The sequence below is a fragment of the Gambusia affinis genome, linkage group LG09, assembly GCF_019740435.1.
Source record: "Gambusia affinis linkage group LG09, SWU_Gaff_1.0, whole genome shotgun sequence".
Classification (NCBI taxonomy): domain Eukaryota; kingdom Metazoa; phylum Chordata; class Actinopteri; order Cyprinodontiformes; family Poeciliidae; genus Gambusia; species Gambusia affinis.
Genome location: NC_057876.1, coordinates 9,984,979 through 10,005,433, shown reverse-complemented (window position 1 = coordinate 10,005,433; position 20,455 = coordinate 9,984,979). Strand labels below are relative to the sequence as shown.

The 20,455-nt window shown below is 38.5% G+C and overlaps 2 protein-coding genes across 2 annotated transcripts; one reads left to right on the top strand and one right to left on the bottom strand.

Moving 5' to 3' along the window:
* Positions 1-659: 659 nt before the first annotated feature.
* On the top strand, positions 660-14,181 carry cdhr2 (cadherin related family member 2). Its single transcript, XM_044127934.1, is given in 33 exon segments — positions 660-677; positions 835-921; positions 2,720-2,776; positions 2,970-3,029; positions 3,121-3,260; positions 3,346-3,396; positions 3,476-3,565; positions 4,103-4,146; positions 4,148-4,244; positions 5,001-5,144; positions 5,311-5,386; positions 5,461-5,570; positions 5,948-6,154; positions 6,228-6,377; positions 6,453-6,614; positions 6,708-6,769; positions 6,891-7,134; positions 7,662-7,901; positions 8,580-8,649; positions 8,733-9,317; positions 9,435-9,506; positions 10,000-10,049; positions 10,148-10,305; positions 10,446-10,542; positions 10,654-10,742; positions 10,923-10,991; positions 11,219-11,354; positions 11,489-11,610; positions 11,702-11,815; positions 13,381-13,470; positions 13,728-13,844; positions 13,846-14,084; positions 14,087-14,181. Coding segments are annotated over 31 exon segments (4,035 nt in total). The 5' UTR covers positions 660-677; positions 835-921; positions 2,720-2,721.
* A 138-nt stretch (positions 14,182-14,319) lies between these two features.
* LOC122837529 (G protein-regulated inducer of neurite outgrowth 1) lies at positions 14,320-18,738 on the bottom strand. The gene is made up of 2 exons (XM_044127935.1): positions 18,182-18,738; positions 14,320-17,761 (listed from the first exon to the last, which is right to left on the bottom strand). The coding sequence occupies exon 2, from the start codon at positions 17,729-17,731 to the stop codon at positions 15,617-15,619; it is 2,115 nt and encodes a 704-aa protein (XP_043983870.1). The 5' UTR covers positions 17,732-17,761; positions 18,182-18,738; the 3' UTR covers positions 14,320-15,616.
* Between the last annotated feature and the right edge of the window lie 1,717 nt (positions 18,739-20,455).

Here is a 20,455-nt window from a genome sequence, read left to right as displayed (position 1 = left end):
GGGATATTGCTGCCATAAATTTCTCAACAACTTTATCTTTGACTTGTCCTCTGCGTTCCTTGAGCTTCATGAAATTGTTTGTTCACTGATGTTTTCTAACACACCTCTCATCTGCTTTCGCAGAACAGCTGGATAGAAGAACAGCTGAAAACCAACATAAAATACTTTGAACTGTGTCATTTTAAAGTGGCAAAATGTAGAGGTGCAGGACTGTATGATCATGTGAGCCACATTTCTACTGCTGAGTGTTTTCTGTTTCATTAAAAACTGAGATCCTCTGCCATTGTGTATGGACAAATATTTGATTGTGAATGAAGCTGGTGAGTACAGTAGACCAGAATCCTTTGTGTGCTGCCCCTTAATTAGAGCGGGAGAGCCGAAAGGAGCCCTCATTATGACATGGATCCACAGTTTCTGAACAAAACAGAGACCCACTGATTGGTTCTGAAGTGACAAATTAAAAAAAACAAAAAAACCCTCTGATCTCATTGGGTCTACTCAGTTGTCATTACCATGACAACTGAGGCGACCCATTCAGAGCCTCATGTGGTTCTGGTGACCAACAAGAACAGAGAGCCAGTGACGAGGTTAGCCAGATGGAGCTGCAACTTTGCTGTATGGACAGTCCTTGTAATGAATATTTCAGGATATACAGCTAACATCAAGCCATAAGTGCTGTAGGTTTAATATGATACTTATTTTAAACTTTTCTTTTCAATTCATTGACTATACTTTTTGATACGCTTAACCTGACATCGCTAAAACAAGGAAGAGGACCAGGAGCAGTGATGTTGGTTGTGTGGCTCTATGCGTGTTAATCATTTATGTTTACAGCTCTGACAGGATCATAACTGGGACAAACAAGAACCAAAGGTCTTATCGCCACATCATTGCAAGCAAGCCCTCTGTTGATCTCACCAGGTAAGTTTGGAGCTCTACAAATTAAATCTGTTTAAATTTTGTTAAAATACTAACTTAATGATCTTATTGTCACCATAAATAATTTTGTTTTCACTTGTCCTTATGTAGTTCCGGAAATATTGAAATAAAATCAGCTTATTTTTAAAAACAATATTTTCAACACCTCAGTGCTGACACATTGGACTCTTAACTCTGATCTTAGCGGACAGGAGGAAAGCTTAGCCATGTTAGGAGGTGTTAAAAGCTCAAAATTCAATTATTCACATCAAGTTTTGTAATTATAAAAATTCCTACATTGAGCGGTTTAAACACAGTAGAATATTTTCTGTATGTTTTCTACATAAAGTCAGAAACTGTTTTTTTATTTGTGAAGCTAATAATTCAGCTTTACTGCAATAAATCCCTTTTAGGCGTTTTAACCGTTTGCTTGCTGTCATTTGTTTGGGTGTGGCCAGACAAACATTTTGCTGTTCATTTTCAAGCTATATTAATCAAGGTAAAATGACAGATGAGTCCTTCACTGTAGAAACTGCGGTGACAGCGTACAGTCATTGACATCACTTATAAGGTCCAAGGCTGATGTTCTACGGCCCAGTGGTTAGTTATTTTTTTGCCTCCATCTTGGTTTTACTTTTCTTTAGTCTGAAGAAAGAACAGGTGAATCTGTTTGTTATACAAACAGATTCACCTGTTCTTAAAATGTGACAAAAAGATTTACCTATCTACTTTTACCTCAGAAAACTACACAATAAGAGTTTTAAGAAAACTAGTAAAAAATAATAACAATGTTTTTCAGTGCGAACAAAGTCAGGACATTTTAGTCCAGATTATGAGTCATTTTAGTGCCTTAGAAACACAGCAAAAGAAAGATAAGTTGATTAGATCTTATTGATAATTTTACTGACCATTTTCTTATCATGCAATAAGATTTATTGTTGCAAGTAGAAGGAACTGCCTCCAGTACGTCAAGTAAGATGCTTCCTCATTGCCTTCTAGAACTATAAGCTACTTATTTTATGGTCTTCTTTAGGCTCAGCTCAATTTAGTAAGATTTTCCATTTTTAAAATTCCATTATGACCCATTAACATCATTTTTGTGCCCACCCTGACCAGTCATCTCTTTATTTAACTTAGACAAGTATGAAACTGGGGTTTTTGCCCCAGTAGTTTAACCCAAACTGAGGCTCCTAACCCCAGTTACCTTCAACCACTTTTAGACATCAGTATATGTGCTACATATACTAATGTAGTATATGTATCATATTTATGTTGATGTGTTTTCAGCTTTCAACCACAGATTTGCATTCTTGAGATGGAGGAAATTGGATTACATGTCATTGCTCTGAATAAATATACTCTTAAGAAGTGAATTTACATGCAGCTATAACTTTTGCTTTTCTCTTACTTCTAATTATAAAACAAAATGAACCGGTTGAAAATGAACTCTATTTTTGCTAACAACCACAAAAGCTAACTTTAAAAAAAAATTTATTGTCTTATTTAAAGAAGAATTACCAGCTCTAGTTTTTCTTGCAGAATGTTAGAATGCATAACTTGTTAAGCTTATTTTTGAAATGCTATACATTTTATCGTATAAGATTAGCTCATTTGCATTCTAACTAATGATATATGTGAATGTCAGATGTTGCTGTTGAATGTTGATGTAACATTTAGCTTGAATACTGTACCAGCTTTAATTAATCTGTCATGCTTTTTAGATTGTCTTGAGTGTTGACAAGCAATAAAGCAAAAAAAAAAAAAGACTTCTTTTTTATTTAACAATTTATGTCATTAACAGACATGGGTGGGCTAACAACATGGCTGCTATTACTGTGCCTTGTCGGCTCCAGCAAAGGTAGGCTTTCGGTTTATTACTGAATGATTATTTTTCTGTTTTATCTTGACCTTTAACATATGATTAATATTTTTACTTAGTGAGTTATTTCATAACTACTATCAAATGATGTGCCATATAAATACAGTTATTCTTAAAATTGTTATTAGTACATTTTATATTGACATTCCCACTTGATATTCTCTCTTTGCAGCCAATTTCAGTCCTACAATTAACAAAAACGTTTTTGAAATCTGTGAGGATGTTCCTGTCGGTATGTACTGTGTTTGTACTGTGAAACATTTCTTTCTTACACGTGAATGTAATTATGTGTTCACACATCCATTTTTATATTTCTTACACAGGTTCAGTTGCTTTTACTATATTAGCATCAGATCCAGAAGGAGATGCTCTGACTTACACACTGACTGGGCCCAATGCTGCATTCTTCGAAGTTAATTCAGCAAATGGGCAGGTGACCGTAAATTCTGCCCTTGATAGAGAGGTGAGATATTGGAAAAGAAGAGCGACTTTACTTCATTAAAAATGCTCCTTTAGACTGAACATGTATATTTATTCATCCTCTATAGAACAGCGTCACAATGGAACTCAATGTTTTGGTTTCAGATGGCTCCAATAATGTAAGTTAAACTTTAGCAGCTGCTTATTTTCCTAAACATCGGCTTCATTTTTGTACTAAGTGTGCATCTTCTCTTTCAGACACCAGGGACATTAACTTTAATATTACATGATGCCAATGACAACAAGCCTATATTTAAAAATCCTTCTTTTGACATGACAGTGCTAGAAGTAAGTAAATAACATTAAAACCTTACATTTGATTTAAGTTATAGTTTTCAATCAAAGAATATGACAGTTTTTTGGGCTGCACAGTGGCGCAGTTGGTAGAGCTGTTGCCCTGCAGCCAGAAGGTCCTGGGTTCAATTCCCGGCCGGGGATCTTTCTGCATGGAGTTTGCATGTTCTCCCTGTGCATGCATGGGTTCTCTCCGGGTTCTCCGGCTTCCTCCCACAGTCCAAAAATATGACTGTCAGGTTAATTGGTTTCTCTAAATTCTCCCTAGGTGTGAGTGTGTGTGTGTTGGTTGTCTTTGTGTTGCCCTGCGACAGACTGGCGACCTGTCCAGGGTGAACCCCGCCTCTCACCCGGGACGCAGCTGGAGATAGGCACCAGCAACCCTCCCGACCCCATTAGGGAAGAAGGGTGTACAGAAAATGGATGGATGACAGTTTTTTAAGTCTAGTTTAGGTTTTTGGAGTTACTTCTGAAGAAAAGTGTGACACTTTTTTCTTTTTGTTTAATTTGGTGTTTTCCTTCTGCTTTTAGAATACGGCTGTAGGAACGTCAATTTTTAAATTTACAGCAAGTGATGTTTGAGATCAATGATGTTACTGGTGACCTGAAGTTAAAGGGCCAGCTTAATTACAACACACTGAGCACTTTCTATCGGCTCAAGGTTCAAGCAAAGGTGAGTATGATGCGTGAAGATATAAAATTTTGTATTTCCAACAATTAAAATGAAATATACCACCTATCCAAACACAATGACTCAAATGTTGCAATCATCTGTTTGTATCTCCAAAAGACTTTCCTTCTAAAATGACAACAAAATATTTTTGAGTATAACATGATTTCAGGCTTCTGGGATCTGGGAACTTTAACTAAAATAACTAATAATAATACACTACAATGAAAAATAGAATTAGGAGGCATTGTCCTATTTGTGCATTTATGGTTGCATTTAAAGCTTAAAACATCCGGAATTGTAATGCAGTGTTCCACCATAACTAAAAATGCATGAAGTGCAAAAGTTACAGTGTCTTTTAGAGATATTTATAAATGTAAATCTGAAATAATAATAAATCTGAAGCTGTAGAGCACATTGGTGTCTAAATATAAGTTTACGTAGATTGACCTGCTTAAAATGTGAACCTTGACCCCAATTTGAAGTGTTTATAAAAACACTTGAAAATCATCCACATATGATGATTTTCATATGGGGATGTCTCATAGTGCCATAATAACCACTGTACGTTATCAAGATAGTTGTGTTTCCAAAGTGACCAAATGAGAAAATGTCCAAAAAGTGTGAATACTTCTGAAATGAGTATAACGACTCCTTACGCTTCAATTTATTTTGTTTTATTTTAAAAACAACTTGGTGGTTATAAATTCAACGGTTATATTTATTAATAGTCACTTTGGTGCTTTATGTCTTCTTCAGGATCTTGGAGGCTCTTGTTTTGGGGATAAGGTTTTCCAGCACAACGATGTTTTCTCCTTTGTGACGGTTGAGGACGTCGCAGACCTCGACCCCGTTTTCATCGGTGGTCCATATGTGGGAAGCGTTGAAGAGAATTCTCCTGCGGTGAGTGTTTATTATTCACTAATAAACGTATATACATTACAGAAATAAAGAGCAAACTTTTTTCTTTTTTTTACAGTGAATTTGATTTAAATAGCCACAAAATGAAGTTTGTCTGAAAGTCAGAAATGCTTTGACATTATAAATCCTATTTCCTCCCCTTTCTCAGGACACGTCTGTGTTACGAGTGACCGCCCTCGATGAGGACAAGGGAATCAATGACAATATCATCTACACCATTGAAGGTAGCTGCAAAGAATGTCACACTTTGTTATTTATGGGAATAAATAAAGTAATTTGTTTTGTTCCTGTTTCAAAGCTTCCTCAGCTGAAGGCTTGTTCAAAATCTCACAGAATGACGGCGTCATATCTGTGTCATCGGGAATTGACAGAGAGGCTACTGGTGACAAAGTAACTCTGACTGTTAAGGTAACAAACCAAGAAGAACCACTTGTTAGCCTCTTTTTAAGATATGCAAAGTTAACATCAGCAGGCAAATAGGGTAATGTAGGAATTCAAGTGACAGGCATGGTGATTAATGAGATTAATTTAAGACAAAATTTGGGACCAAACATGAAGGTATTTTGTATTTGAATTAACAGGGATACCATGACGGGATTTTGATTTCACAGTAATAAATGTATTATCTTTAAATAGTTAGAGAACATTCAGTTTAAAGAAAGTTAAACTAATAAATTGGGCCCTAGTTTTTTTGTGTTTATTTTCCCAACAGATGACAAGAAATATGATTTTTTTTAAAAACAAACAAACAAAAAAAACAACTAATGTCAGCTGTTTGATTTTAGGGCACCGAGTCCAAACCAAACGTCAACGGACAACTTGCCACTGCGACAGCAACCGTCGAGATCAACATCGGCGACGTCAATGACAACCGGCCTCAATTTTACAAATGTGAAGGCTCCTGTGTGCTAGAAACTCAATTCACAGGCAACGTCTTTGAACACTCATTGGGGGCAATTTCCATTGGCATGACAGTCAACGATCTAGACAAGGTGAGAAATAAAGCAATGCATTTTTAATAAATGGTAAGCTCAGAGTGACAACGACTGCTCTTATGTTTTACAGTCTGTGCAAACCGAGCTAAGGTTGGAAGGAGAGGATAAAGACGTGTTTTCTGTGGAACCCTCCAATGCTGGACCAGAGAACATCGTTCAGCTTCTGGTCAAGCAGCCTGAGAATCTGGATTTTGAAGAAAAGCAGCAAATGGTTCTTCAGGTAACAGAGAACAAATAAAAACAGAGTACAGTAGTCCACCTGAGTTTTGTTTCATATGCATGTGCCACATTGCAGGTGATTGCTGTAGATAAGGGCGAACCCACTTTCCAGTCCACTGCCACAGTTACAATAATCATAAAGGACACCAACGACAACAGCCCCACGTTCCCACAGGACACGTACAAGATAAATGTGGCTGAACACTCTCCTGCTGGGACAGAGGTGATAACAGTCACGGTAAGACCAGAACCGGCTGGATATTTTAATCGATCAAATAAAAAAAAATAATAATAATAAATTACTGTGGGAGCATTTCCTTTGTTTTTCCAGGCAGATGATCTTGACACAATGGATGCAGGCAAAATCACCTACAGTCTTCGTCCAGAGAGCATGTATGTTTACCCTAATCACATTTATTCTGTTTAGTTTAATCTATATAACAATTTTTTAATTTGCAATTTAACGTTGGCTATTCCAAACAACCCCACTGAACAGTTTGAACCTGTCTTTCAGACTGCAGTACTTTGACGTTGAGAGTAACACGGGAAGAATCTACGTGAAAAATCAGACTATCCTGGATCGCGAGCTCAGATCTCTCTATTCAGCCACCTTGCAGGCCAGAGACACAAATGGCAACCCCGGCACCGCGGTGCTGGAGATCACTTTGACAGACATTAATGACAAGCCACCAATCATCAACATAGCCAAGTACCAAGAGGTTGTCGTTGAGGGTCAGAAGCTTGAATTCCCGATTGAGGTAAACAAGAAAGCCGACAGTGATCTCACTGTGACACTTGGAATGAAGGTCGCAACATCACAAACCTCTTGCCTGAGTTAAGCTATTTTATTTAGGATTTACCTATCATTTTGATCATAAGATGAATAATATTTTATTGCATGTTTGAACATGACTTTCAGTATAAAATGTTACTACTATACGGTTATTTTCTTTTGTTACCAATAAAAAAATACATTGAAGTTATTTTATATATATCAGTGTGACTTAAGATTCAAAGAATGAATAAATGATTAGAATTATTAGATTATACAGTACAGACCAAAAGTTTGGACACACTTTCTAATTGAATTAAATGAAAAGGTGTGTCCAAACTTTTGGTCTATACTGTATATTATAATTATATTTTTCAAGTATCATCTGAACTACATTGTGAAGGTAGTAGTAAATTTTGTTTTTAATATATCTGGTGCATTTGATGCTTGTCCACAGATTACATTAAAGAAATGCAGCTCCTTAACAGTTACTTTTGTTTTTTTCTTTTCCAGGCTACAGACGGAGATGAAGCTGGTACAGTAAACAGCCAGATTGAATTCAGCATTAAGCCGAGCACACACAGCAGCAGCTTCAGCATTGACCCAAACACCGGTGTGTTTACAAATAACGGTGAACTGGATCGGGAGGCACTGGATCCAGAATCGAAAGGCAGGATAGACCTCACTGTAATAGCCACTGATAAGGGAACGCCCGCGCTGTCAAGCTCCGTCTCGGTTGTTATCAATGTGCTGGTAGGTGCCATAACTGTTTATGTCCACCCCGCTGCAAGTGGATAGTTGCGCAAAAGCATTCATAGCCCGTAAATTACCACATTCTATCAAGATACACAAACTTCGATGTATATTAGGCTACTGGGATTTCATTTTATTGAACTACCTAAAGTTGCACATAAATATAAAGCAAAAAATAAAAAGAAACATTGGTTTAATCTTTTTATTAAAAAAAATTGTGAAAAGTGTGGTCTGCATTTGTATTTACCATGATTTACTAAAACACCTCTAAATAATATCCAGGAAAAGCAATCGCTTTACGATGTCACCTAACTAGTAAACAGTAATAGTCTATGCTGTAATTAATTTATTTACTGTATACATACAGTATATTTTTTTGATTTTTTTCCACCACTAAAGTAGATTCATTTTACATCCAGCTTATACAAAGAAATGGAGTCAATTTAATTCAATCGTACAAACACAAAAATGTGGAAACAGTGGACAAATGCATGCCACACATTTCATAAATGCCTCACATTTGTGCACTGGTTTGTGTTGATCTATCCTAAAACTTCCATAAAATACACCAAAGTTTGTGTATTTTACATGCTAAAAGAGGAATAAATTCAGTAGGCATGAAAAATTATGCAAAACACAGAACATGAAGGCTCACGTTTCCTTTCTGATGGACCTTAGGACATCAATGACAACGCCCCAACTTTCAAAGCACCGCTCTACCGTTTTTCTGTTAAAGAAGGAGAAAAGGGCAAGTATTACAGCTTAAAAACATTTGCTTCATCCCTAACTACATTACAGGATTACAACATTTGAACTCATTCATTCAATCAGGCGCATCTGCGGGTTTCATTTACGCCGAGGATCTGGACCAAACCGTCGAATTCAACCGCATCTCTTTCAGCATCATCGATGGGAGCTTCGGCAGCTTCATTGTTCGAACCTCGGCAGAGGAAAAGGGTTACAGCGGCAACATCATGGTAGACCCGGACATCGAGCTCGACTATGAGACGGCACCCGAGAAGTTCACGTTGCGGGTGGAAGCTGCAGACCTGGATCAGGAGAAAGCTTCAGCGGTGGTGGAGGTGAACGTGTTGGATGTGAACGACGAAAGACCAGAGTTCGCGTCAGTCCGAGACGTTTCTGTGGCTGAGAACACCGCCGCAGATGTGCTTGTCGGGACCTTCATAGCTCAGGACAAAGACACAAACCATTCACTGGTCTACGAGCTGGAATCTGTCAATTGCAAGTGTAGTGGCAAACTGGAGCCCTGCACGTGGTTCACCCTTGACCCGAACGGGGATGTTAGAGTCCGTTCAGGAGACCTTCTGGATTATGAAGAATGCGACCAAGCTGTGGTAAAGGCTCAGGTGGTGGACTTGTTCACGGAAAAGGGAGAGAACAACAGCGTTACGCCAGGTCAGGACTGAGTTGTTCACAATTTTATCTCAGTAGCAGAAAGCTGAAATTATAGTCCAATGTTGATTTCATAAAACCTAAAATTTTTTTAAAATCTTTCCTGCTCGATCTTTCCAGGAGAAATGGTGATCAACATTGAAGACATAAATGACAACAGTCCTGAATTTATTTCCTCCGACTCTGTATATAGTGAGTAACGCTTTGAGAATAAATGATTAGAAGTAACTATTTTCAAATGTTAGGAAGTTGGTAAGCATATTTAAATAGTTCATATCCAACAAAGTGCACACAATGAAACAAGAGGAGACAGAATATTAGACTTCATCATGTATGTGGTAAGAAAAATATCACAAGAAATGTTTTTTATATTGCTTTTTAGGGTTTTTTCCTTTTTTATTACACTTTGCTACTATCAACTCTGATGGATTTATATACTTTTGCAAATATTGCTGTAAATAATTTTATTAAAAAAAATAAACAGCATATTTACCTAAGTAATACATCACATATTTGGACAAAGATGTAGAAAGATTTCCAGGCGTCCAAATTTTGGTCTTAGACATTTGCTGACAAATATAAGTCGTGTACAAGTCATAGCTTCAAACAATTCTTTTTTTTTTTTTTTTTTAATAATCAATACTTTTTAAAAATGGATTGTTTTAATCTTTTCTTGCTGCTTTAGCTGTGGTGCCAGAAAGTGCCAGCAAAGGAACATCAGTTGCAGGAGTCACAGTGAGTATAACTGAACAACAAATCATAGTCAACTTGTTTCTGACAAGTTGTAGCAAATATCTTTAGACGCTTAATTGAGCTTCTGTTTCTGCTCCCAGGCTTCAGATCGGGACTCTGGAGAACACAGGGTGATCAAATTTAAAGTAGAAAAGGTTCAATTTGAGGACAGGATCACAAACACTACCGCCGACACGTCCAGGATCCTGTTTGAGGCTATCACTACACAACAACAAAATGTCTACGTTGGGATTATTCAGTAAGTACAAAAAAAAACCTACTAGATCATTTTGGCTCCAAATCAACTCCTGCTTAACATATTAAGTCAGACGTTACTTGTTGATGACTTGGAACTAATTGTTGTGTGATTACTGTACTTGTTTTGTCCTCTTCCATCAGAACTACAGAAGGTCTTGATCTAACACTGAAAGGGAAATATTTGGTAACGGTCACTGCAACAGATTCTGGCAGCCTTTCAGCCACCACCGTCCTGGAGGTGAGGGACTGGATGTGAATTCACGACTCAGAGAAACATCGTACAAACACGACACAGGGTTTAAAATGTCTGTGTTTCCACTTCTGTGGTATCTTTGTTTTTCTTTTTCAGATTTTCACCATTGATCAGAGCTTCCGAACTGAACTCCAGTTTAGAACTACAGTGAGTGAGGTCGAACAGTCACTCAGTGAAATCAGAAGGTGAATTTCTTCTGTCAATACTTTTTTTTTTGAAGAAAGCTATGAAAACTGCAATACTATATACATATATATATATATATATATATATATATATATATATATATATATATATATATATACACACGTATATATATACATATGAAAAAAGAAACTTTGATTTAATTAATTAATCTCCTCCAGGGCACTCTCAGCAGCCACCGGTGCTGCAGTTGACATCGTTTCAATCAAAGAACAGCCTTCAACATCCAGGTAAAAATTTTTTTACAGCTAATATTATAGTAAAGTCACTGGCCAAAACCAGCAAAAAACTAAACAACAAATGCTTTTTAAAAATGTATATAGATATTGATCACTAGGTGGTGACAGAGATCCTATTAATGAAGCACATCACAACACGCAATAATGATTTAAGAAATTGAGCTTTCATATTAGATCCATATTGGATGAAATAATGTTTTTTTTTTCTCTTTTCTCAGGAACATTGCAAAGTCTTTCATGGTGGCATATTTCATCTTTTTGAATGGAACAGCTCTTTCTGCTTCAGAAGTAGAAAAGAGGCTTTCAGATCAAGATAATTTTCCTAAGCTGTATGAACTGGGCCTGATGAATATTGTAAGCATATTCAGATTCAGAGTCTGCTTTCCTAAAAGTGATGCTGCTTTTCTCTGAAGTGATGGACAACAAGTAAAAATGTAAGCTTCATTCGCTACAGGTAATGCTGATGAGTTTCCTTAAATTTATTTCAGGGTGGCGTTCCCGTCACTGAAAAAAAACAGGATCCCTTGGTGTACGGTCTGCTGGGAATGGTTGGAGGTCTCCTCGTTGTACTGGCTTTACTCACGACCTCGCTTTTGTGCACTCGCAGAAAGTAAGAGAAAGAAATTCAGCAGGATGAATAATTAGCAGATTTTAATGCAGATTTTAACGTGATATTAATGCAACTTTTTAATGCATCACAGCTACAGAAGGAAGCTGAAAGCAGCGAATGCCATGAAATCTACAACTATGTTGAACTCTGACAACCAGAAAGGTGGTGCTATCGTGCCTGGGACCAACAAGTACACCATGGAAGGGTGAGCCCATTAACAAGATGAAGGAATATATCCAGTTTACCACAAAATATATAGAGTCACTGTACATACAGTGTGGGGGGTTTCTGGTCTTGAAAGAGCCATGCAAAGAGGGCTTTCTGTGTGGGACCCAATTGAGTAGACTAAATAAAAGCCTTATTGGCCAAACTTATTGGACAAACATACATTTATTTAAGGAGGGCAGAATTTTGAGTAGGAATTATGTATGTTTAAGATAATGAAATTTGATTAATTTATTCACTTTAATGAATTAGCTGCTAACAGTTTTCTCTTATGTTAATATACACTTTGAAGACAACAGACAATACTTGCCCATTTTCATTTTATTAAATAAATAACAGTTTCACAAACAGTTTATTAAACAAATGGATATTGGCATGTATTTAAATTTCTCAGTCCAGAAATGTCTTCCTTGATTTAAAAATGATCCATACCTCTGGTAGATGAAAGGAATGGTTTAAATTTAGGAATTTGTTTACTCCGACCGGAAGGAGCTTCGACAATTTGTAGAGTCCAGAGGTCTGAATTGAATCTGATAGACAGAGAGAGAGAAAGATCTAAAGAAGAAAGGCCCTTCAGCCATACAGTTAGAGCTCATCAGCAAAAGCAATTCAGTAAAAACATGCAAAAATCTGGTGTGCAATTTTAAGCGGGAAATGTTTGATTACTGTAATATCAAAACACAATTTTCCATGAATGTTTGAGAAGGTTATAAGTGCAATTTTGCTATCAAAATGTAAATGAAACTGATACTCCTTTTCCATTGTTGATTATATTTGAGAGATGCCTGTCTCAAACAAACTTACTGGTTGAAACTGTCTAAAATTGCCAGTGGAATAAACTATTTTCCTTTGCAGCGTATAAACTAAGATCGGTCAATACCAAATACGCCAGATTAATATGCAAGCTTAGTGTTGCAGTCATTAGTGTGCACAAACCATTTATGACCAAAAGGCCTCTCTGCTCTGTCCTGGTTGCTTCATTTTGTGTTGGCGCTGTCCCTGTAGCTAAAGCTTGATGCAAACTTTCCTCGCTTACTTCAGTTTAGAAGCTTCAACCACAAACCTTATGATAGTTATTAAACTTCAATGATTTCTGGTAGTTGTTCATTAAACAACTCATCAAAACACGTCACCCTTACCGTTCTCTGAGTACAATGCAAACAATTAGGATAAAACTTGACTGAACAAATATCTTCATTTAAATTCTAATCAAGATGTTCAGAGAAATTTAAGAAAACAAATAATCTACAGAAAAATGCAGTTACATTTTGAATATTCTTAGCATAAACATTAACAAACTAAAATTTTTTTAAACTTAAGGGGTTTAATGTTTAATGTTTCTTTAGATCAAATTTGCTACAAAAATAACATGGCTAATATTGTTGAGATTTCATTATTATTTACAAACTAATATGTTTTGCTGTAAATATGTTAATGGCTACAAATTACTACCAACCAAATTAATTGTAAATAGTGTGGTGTATATATATCTCTCAATGTTTGTCTTTGTTCTGTTTTCCGTTGCTAACCATTACCCTGCTACAGTGCCAACCCAGTGTTAAACCTGAACATCCCCTCAACATTAGCCTTGGACTTGGATTTAAATGACGAAAGCTCGGATGCAGACAAATCCAGGTAAAAAAATTAAAAATTAAAAATTCAACTTTATCATCAGAATTTGTCATCTAATCTATGGCAGTTCTGGTTTTTGAGCTGGGACGGCTTCCAGGTGAACATATTGTCACTGTGTGCTCCTGGCGGCATGTTTGGACATAATGTTTGGCTTTTTGCTTCCAGCCATACCATGAGACATATGTTCAAATCAAAAAAACTAAATCGAACACTACAAACATATCCTCCTAATTGTTTTACACATTTTTTCCCCCTTAAAGCCTCAACTCTCTTGATCAAAACTATGAAATGATTGGAAACAATACAGACGATGACAAAGTGAGTTTGCACCTTAAAGCCTATCTTGACTTGGACCCATTGATTGGAATGTGGATTAATTCCAATTTGCTCATTATATTACAGAAGGGGATCATGTGGGACAAAGACGTCGATGAGTCGTCGGAGTACAATGAGCCTCTGGGTGCAGCGCTCGCCCAGTTGGGTCACAATAAGAAAAACATCAAAGACCAGACTGACCTTGGGGTTATCAACCCGATGTTTGACACAACAGATCTGTAACATTAAACAGAGTAACAGCGATGGACAAAATCATGCAATCCAAAACAAATGCAGCTACTGCCTTTAAGTAAGCCTGTAAGGAGTGATATAAATACACTTGTAAGCAACAGTTTCAACACATAACTCATGACTATATTTAAACATTTTTCTCAGTAAAAATAAATAAATAAAACAATTAGGATTGGATTGAAATTAGATTTCAATTTGGCTTTAGAATCAGTTCTGCTTTCCAGAAATTTCAGGTATCAGCCCTGGCGTTGAACATAAGATCTGCGCATAAATGACAAATACATACAGCTTCTAGATTGTTTATTTGATAAGTTTTTCAGTTTTAAAGATATAGGTGGTAGAGTCTTGTGCAGAAAACACCAGAGAAAAGCTAGGAATAAATAAATAGGCATTGGCAGTATATCAAACTCGTGGCATGTAATGATAAAAGCAAAATCTCTTCCAAAAAGGCTAATTCTGATAAGCAATTTGCACAGCAAAGCATGCAAAACTTTTTTTTTTTTTTTTTTTTTTTTTTGCACATTGAATCACTTTAGCACACTATGTTAATTTTCCTTGCAGCTGATGCTACAAAATGAATCCAATTGAAAAGCAAGAAAATACAAAAATGCAATGTCTGTGTATGTTTGAAGTCCTTAGTTAGTCAGTGGAAATCTTTCTCTGATTGTCAATGTTTACCTTGAGTTTGATGCATTCGCTCACGGAATGCTTTCTGCAAACTGCTGATGGAAAAAATATATATATTTCAGTGCTTGCTGACAACTTAATGAATGTATTACATGTGCAATCTGTGAATAAAGGTAGTTTGCTTGTATGTGGCTCTTGAGGAATTTTAATGTGAGAACACTAACACGACACTCAATTCTGAAATAAAACACACTTAGAATCAATTTTCAAAGCAAATTTTACAGCTGAAATACTTTTCATTGTATTTTAACACAATAATGAGTGATGGCTAAGCATACTCATACTTAAATTAAAATGTGAGTTGCACAATAGCCTGGGAAATATTATGCACAAACATCAAGATTAACTATGTAACTCTAAATTCTCATAAATGTCATAAAAATCACCTCCGCACTGAACTGACAGGACATAAAAACCGTCCTCACGTCTCAGCTTCAGTATCATGAGCCAGAGGAAGGAAAAGCTTGTTGCCATGGTGTCACTTGTCTGAGGTGCATTAAAAAAATACCAATAGATCAAATGACTCACTGGATGACTGAATGGGCTGAGCAGAAAAAAGAAAAAGAAAAACTGAAAAAGCAAAGCTAACAATGACACTGATGCATCACACTCATAGTAACTCCATTAAACCCGACAATCTGTTAAAGTGACGTCACAGCAACTTTTACCAAAAGAACAACAACAAAATAAAATAGTATGGCTGCTTCTTGATGCTCCGTGGCTCAGTCCGTATATGCTTTTTGAGCTTGTTTGTCTCGTGTGAGGGTGTGATTTGTTTCTCACCCCGTCCAACACTATAAACTCAAGCTGTGGTAAATCAGAGTATCACAGCCACGCAGATCAGATGGGATTTTTGTCTCCGGCCAGCTGTTGTGATCCAAGCCCGCCTCCTCCGTCATTCGGTAGTGTGAGCTTTGGAGCAGCAGTGTGGCTGCTGTACGTTCTCCATCAACAGCCGGAAGGGGTTTCTCCTGCGCCGGCTTGCTTTCCCATCGTGCTCCCCTTTCTTCCGCCCCCGGCGCTTGCATGAACCCCCGCAACCCGGCTCTGAAGGCAGGGGGGACGCTGCTGCGTTGAGTGGAGGTGGCGGAGGCATGGCGGACAGCTGTTTCTGTTTCTGTACCTGCTTCTCAAGGTGTTTCTGGATAGCGGAGCCCAGCACGGTGACTTCCACCACGGCACCATACACCTCCCAGGTCATCCCTTTCTCATCCCAGCTCACTTCCTGCACTGGTTCCTCACACTTCTCCTCATCTTGTTCCTTACAGTTTTTCACATCCTTACTGTCCTCCCCTACATTTTCTTTCTGGGTTAATTTCTCCACCTCTTTGGGTATTTCCTTTTTATTCTCTATGAGCTGTTCTCTATTTTCTTCTTCCTCCTCCACTATCTTCTCTTCAATGCTCATCTCCTTCTTTATCTCTGGAAAAGTTGTGGCGACTGGAGTTCTCGGAGTCATGGGTGCAGTGGCAACGGAGCGAAACTCTACCTGCTGACCCACCTGCATCTCAGCATCTTTTGTTTCTGTGCTCACACATTTCCCAAGGGAGCTGGGGAAGTAAAATGCTTGGTCCCCTTCAGGAGGGGTCATGGGACTGGTGGCCACAGACTGACACTGAACCACCTCCAGGCTCACTTGTGTTCGGATGTTATGGCAGCCAAAAGGAGCTGGGGATTCAGGGACTGGAGATTTTGGTACGGATACATTTTTCATGTCCCCTTGTACACCTTTGTGAGCCATGACCTCTGAATTATCGGGTTCAGTGCAAACGCTTGTTTTCCCAGGTAGTTTTTGTGGCTGCTTTGGGCTTGATCTTTCCTGAGCATGATCAGGAGCTACTGTGGAGGCCGTTTCTTTTCTGTCCTCACTCTTTATATTGCTGATGTTTTCTTCACCTTTCTCAGTTTCTTCTATTTTCACCATGTCAGGCTCCACGGTCTGAAAATGTGACTCAGCTTCCTCGTCATTGTTGCCATAGTGAGTGACCAAGATTGTAATGTCTTGATCCATGCTCCCCATCTTCTGCTGCTTGCATTGCTGGGTACTGTTGTCAACTGTCCCCTGGGAATGTGTTACAGCAGTAGCCAGACCACTGGTGGAACTCCCTATAGTCTCATATGAACTCAAGCCCTTAGCACATTTCAACGATTCGTCGTTTTTGGAATATTCTTCGGTACATCTTGTCGTTGTGCTACTCTTCCCTTGATCAGTCTCCCTTTGCTCCTCATCCTTTTGCCCTGTCCCTCTTCCCACGAGAACTGGGAAAGCCGTGCTTGATGGTGTCTTTGGCGTCATTGGGGATGTGGCGACAGAGCAGAACTCCACTTGTGGACCAACCTGCAGTTCTGCATCATGGGTGCCGGCAGCGGTCGCAACAGGATGAGCTCCGTGTTTTCCAAAAGTGTTTGGGAAAAAGAAGGAATGATCTCCTTCAGGAGGAGTCATGGGGCTGGTGGCAGCCGAGCAGCACTGGACCACTTCAAGGCTCACTTGCGTGCGCATGTGTTGCTGCCCAACAGGGGCTGGGGAGCGAGGGTCCAAGGGGTCAGAAGTTGATGGCACAGGAACAAAGATGTTCACAACATCTGTTCCGTTTTCTTTGTCAAGAGCCACGTTTTCACCTTCAGCATCTCCATTACCCTGGTTGTTAGTAGAGACTGTGGCTTCATTTTGTGTAGCTACAGTTTGCAGGGTCACAGGCATGTCATCAGGCTGTGCACAGTTCTTAACTGGCTCAAAGACCGATGGGTCAGTGCTTTTACTGTCGACTCCACAAAGCTCTGTATCTTTGCATTTTAGAGTTTTCTCACTATTCCCAACAGAGCTGGCATCCATGTGGCATTTCGACTGACAGTCCTCTGAAGTTGTTGACTCTTGACATGTGCGTAGGGGACATCCCTCTGCGGCAGCGCTGCTGTCTGAGTCTTCAGAAAGTCCTTCATTATTTGTGTTCTCGCAAGGCTGGCGGTCCTCCCTGAGAGCTCGCTTCTTGTCCTTAAGGCTTCCCATTCTGTCTCTTTGGTAAGGTGTTGAGATAACCTGAGAGGCATAACACAGCACAGACACACTGTTTGTGCAAACTGTAACCAGAGACCAACCCACGCATGAGCGGAGGAGAAAACAATAGCTCAATCTTTATACGAAAACACATTTTCTGCGATACAGAAATTGTCATGAAATCATTGTTGCTACTTTCTGGAAATGTGGGGGTTATTTTACCATAAGAGATACTTTTGGTAAACTCTTTATTTAAACTACTAATATACCATGAATTCCTCTCCCACTGTTTGATTTGATATTAAGCCTTTCAGCTTAAGAAGGCATCGACATACCTCACATTTGAATTCTGTTTTAGTTTCATCACATCACAAAACGCTACATACCATGCAGAGGAATCCAAATTTATCCGACTAGAAGAAAGAATGAGCACACGGCTGAAAATGTAGCGCGGAGACCTACCTCAGCAGCAAAGTCCAACCTTTCTGCAACACTTCTTCAGAACTGGGTCAAACATGGCAAAAATCTCAACCCCCTGAGTGAGAGCAACATCTGTCCATGCATCTCTCCTCTCCCCCAACAGTCTGATTGATTCTGATTGCACGGGCTACAGGTTTGCCTCTAGAAGAATCTTTCTTAGGCAATCCTCGCTCTTTCAGGCTCTGGCTGTCTGTGAGAGAGGGAAAAAAAAAAAGCTTCACATTTCCAGTTTCCCTGGAAACCAGCTTTGAGCTCTGGTAACCGAGTGGTAATGTAATGACAAAATCTGTGCTCTGCTCTCTAGTCATACGTAAATCACTGTAATTAACCGCAGGTTCTCACCGCCACACAATGGCAGACGGCAAGGGGATAGATAAACTTTTGATCTGGGAGAAGTGGCTTTTCAGATTAAAGAAGGCACTAGTGACGAGAAGCTCATGTCAACGAAAGCTGGTGGGACGCAAAAATGTGTAAATGTGTGTTCAAGAAAAACATTTATCTGTGTTAAATGTTTTTTTGCAAGCTCTCAGTGGGATATGAGAAGATTAATTGCAAAAATTCCTGAAAAAGTCATTTACATAGACATTTTGTATAGATATAATATGTAAGATATAAGAGGAATTTTCTTCTGCTTCCAAAATATAATAAGACAGAAGAGAATTTCAGCTTGAAGAAGCCTGGAGGAAGCAGTGAAGAGCCTCCCACACAGCGAACCACTTCTAAAACCAAGGCTTTCATCCTGTTCACCCCTATCCCTTTAGTCCAACATTGCAAGCGGAACCGCTTTGTAATTCTCATAAAGGTTTAATGTATTATTTTGGATGTATATGTGTGTTGGATTAAAAAAAAACAACAACAAAAAAACCTCCTCCGTCTTGGTTTTACCATAGCTGTGAGCATGGCAGGAACAGCATGTACTGGCAGAAAGGAGGCTCGCTCTCTATTCGAAGGCCACAACCAATCACACACCGGCCCTGAGTTCTGTTGCCTAGCGACGATGTAGCGAGACGGAGGGAGGCGTGTGGCTGAGCACCAAGGTAGACAAGCTCTGATCGGACTCCCATCAGGAGCTATCGGCCCGCCAAAGGCCATCTCCTCAGCGACGTGCTGGTAATGATGACCGTGGTGATTCATTGACGAGTGCTTTCAACAGCGCGCAGCAGCGACGCCACAGAGCGAGTTGCTTGTACAGTTAGCAGCACAGTGGGGGTAGCACATTTCGTGAACCTTAGGGGAGAAGTTGTTCTCTGTTTATTTGCCAAAAATACATGCACATACCCGAATGTGTTATGAAGAATGAAAATCATCAATACAAGCAGAAAACTGGAGGAAAACACATTTTTTAAAAGATTCCTTGCTGGAATGTGCGCTTGTGTGAAGAAAACAACAACAAAAAAACAACACTGCACGTTAAGATTTTCTATCCCACACGTGATTGGTTTGTCTTAAGAGTCATCGTGGATGATCAAACATGCAGCTTGAACTGTTCATTTGGGCTCCATTTTTTGTCCGAACTCCTTGATGGTGTCCGTGGCCTTGTCGGCAGCTTTTCCGATGACAGCCTGAGTCTGCCTGCTGGCTTCTTGTGCAGCTTTAACAAGTCAAAACATAAAGAAAAAAATGAAGAAACATTCAGGAGGTTAAACAAGTCATTATAACAAAATAAATAAAGTTAGGCAAAATTTCACTTGACATTTGTTCATGACATAAAACATAAAGTAACTTGTGAAAGTAGTTGTTTTGTCTGACAGTTTTCCCTCCTGAGCTATGGATTTCTACAGCTCCTCCAGAGTTAATTTTCATAATTGGAAAGTGAAGTATATATTCTCTACACTTCCCAGTTATGAGCGACTTTGTTTGAGTCTATAAACTATAATATCAGTACGGTACATTGAATTTTGTTGTTGCATTCTCAAACTGCGCAAAATATAAGGAGTAGGAATAATTTTGCAAGGGAGAGAATGTAATTCTTAGTATAAATAAATCATTTCACTTATGCTCCAGTTCTAGAAAAACATTCTATAAAATTTGTATTTTACTATCAAGTGACATACAATAAGTAAATACTAGTTTTATAATAATTGAAGTGACTTTCAATCTGAAGGCTCAAATTGCTCGGTGTGGGAAAGATTTCTTTTTGTATTTTTTTTTAATTAACCTATGACAAAAACCTGACTTCTTTAAAATAACTTGCATATTAAAACTAATCTTCATGCTGAAAGCAATGTGCATGTTTACCTGTGCTAACGGTTTCTT

Coding starts and splice junctions, on each gene's coding strand:
- LOC122837529 (XM_044127935.1), bottom strand. CDS start 17,731: ATGGGAAGCCTTAAGGACAAGAAGCGAGCTCTCAGGGAGGACCGCCAG.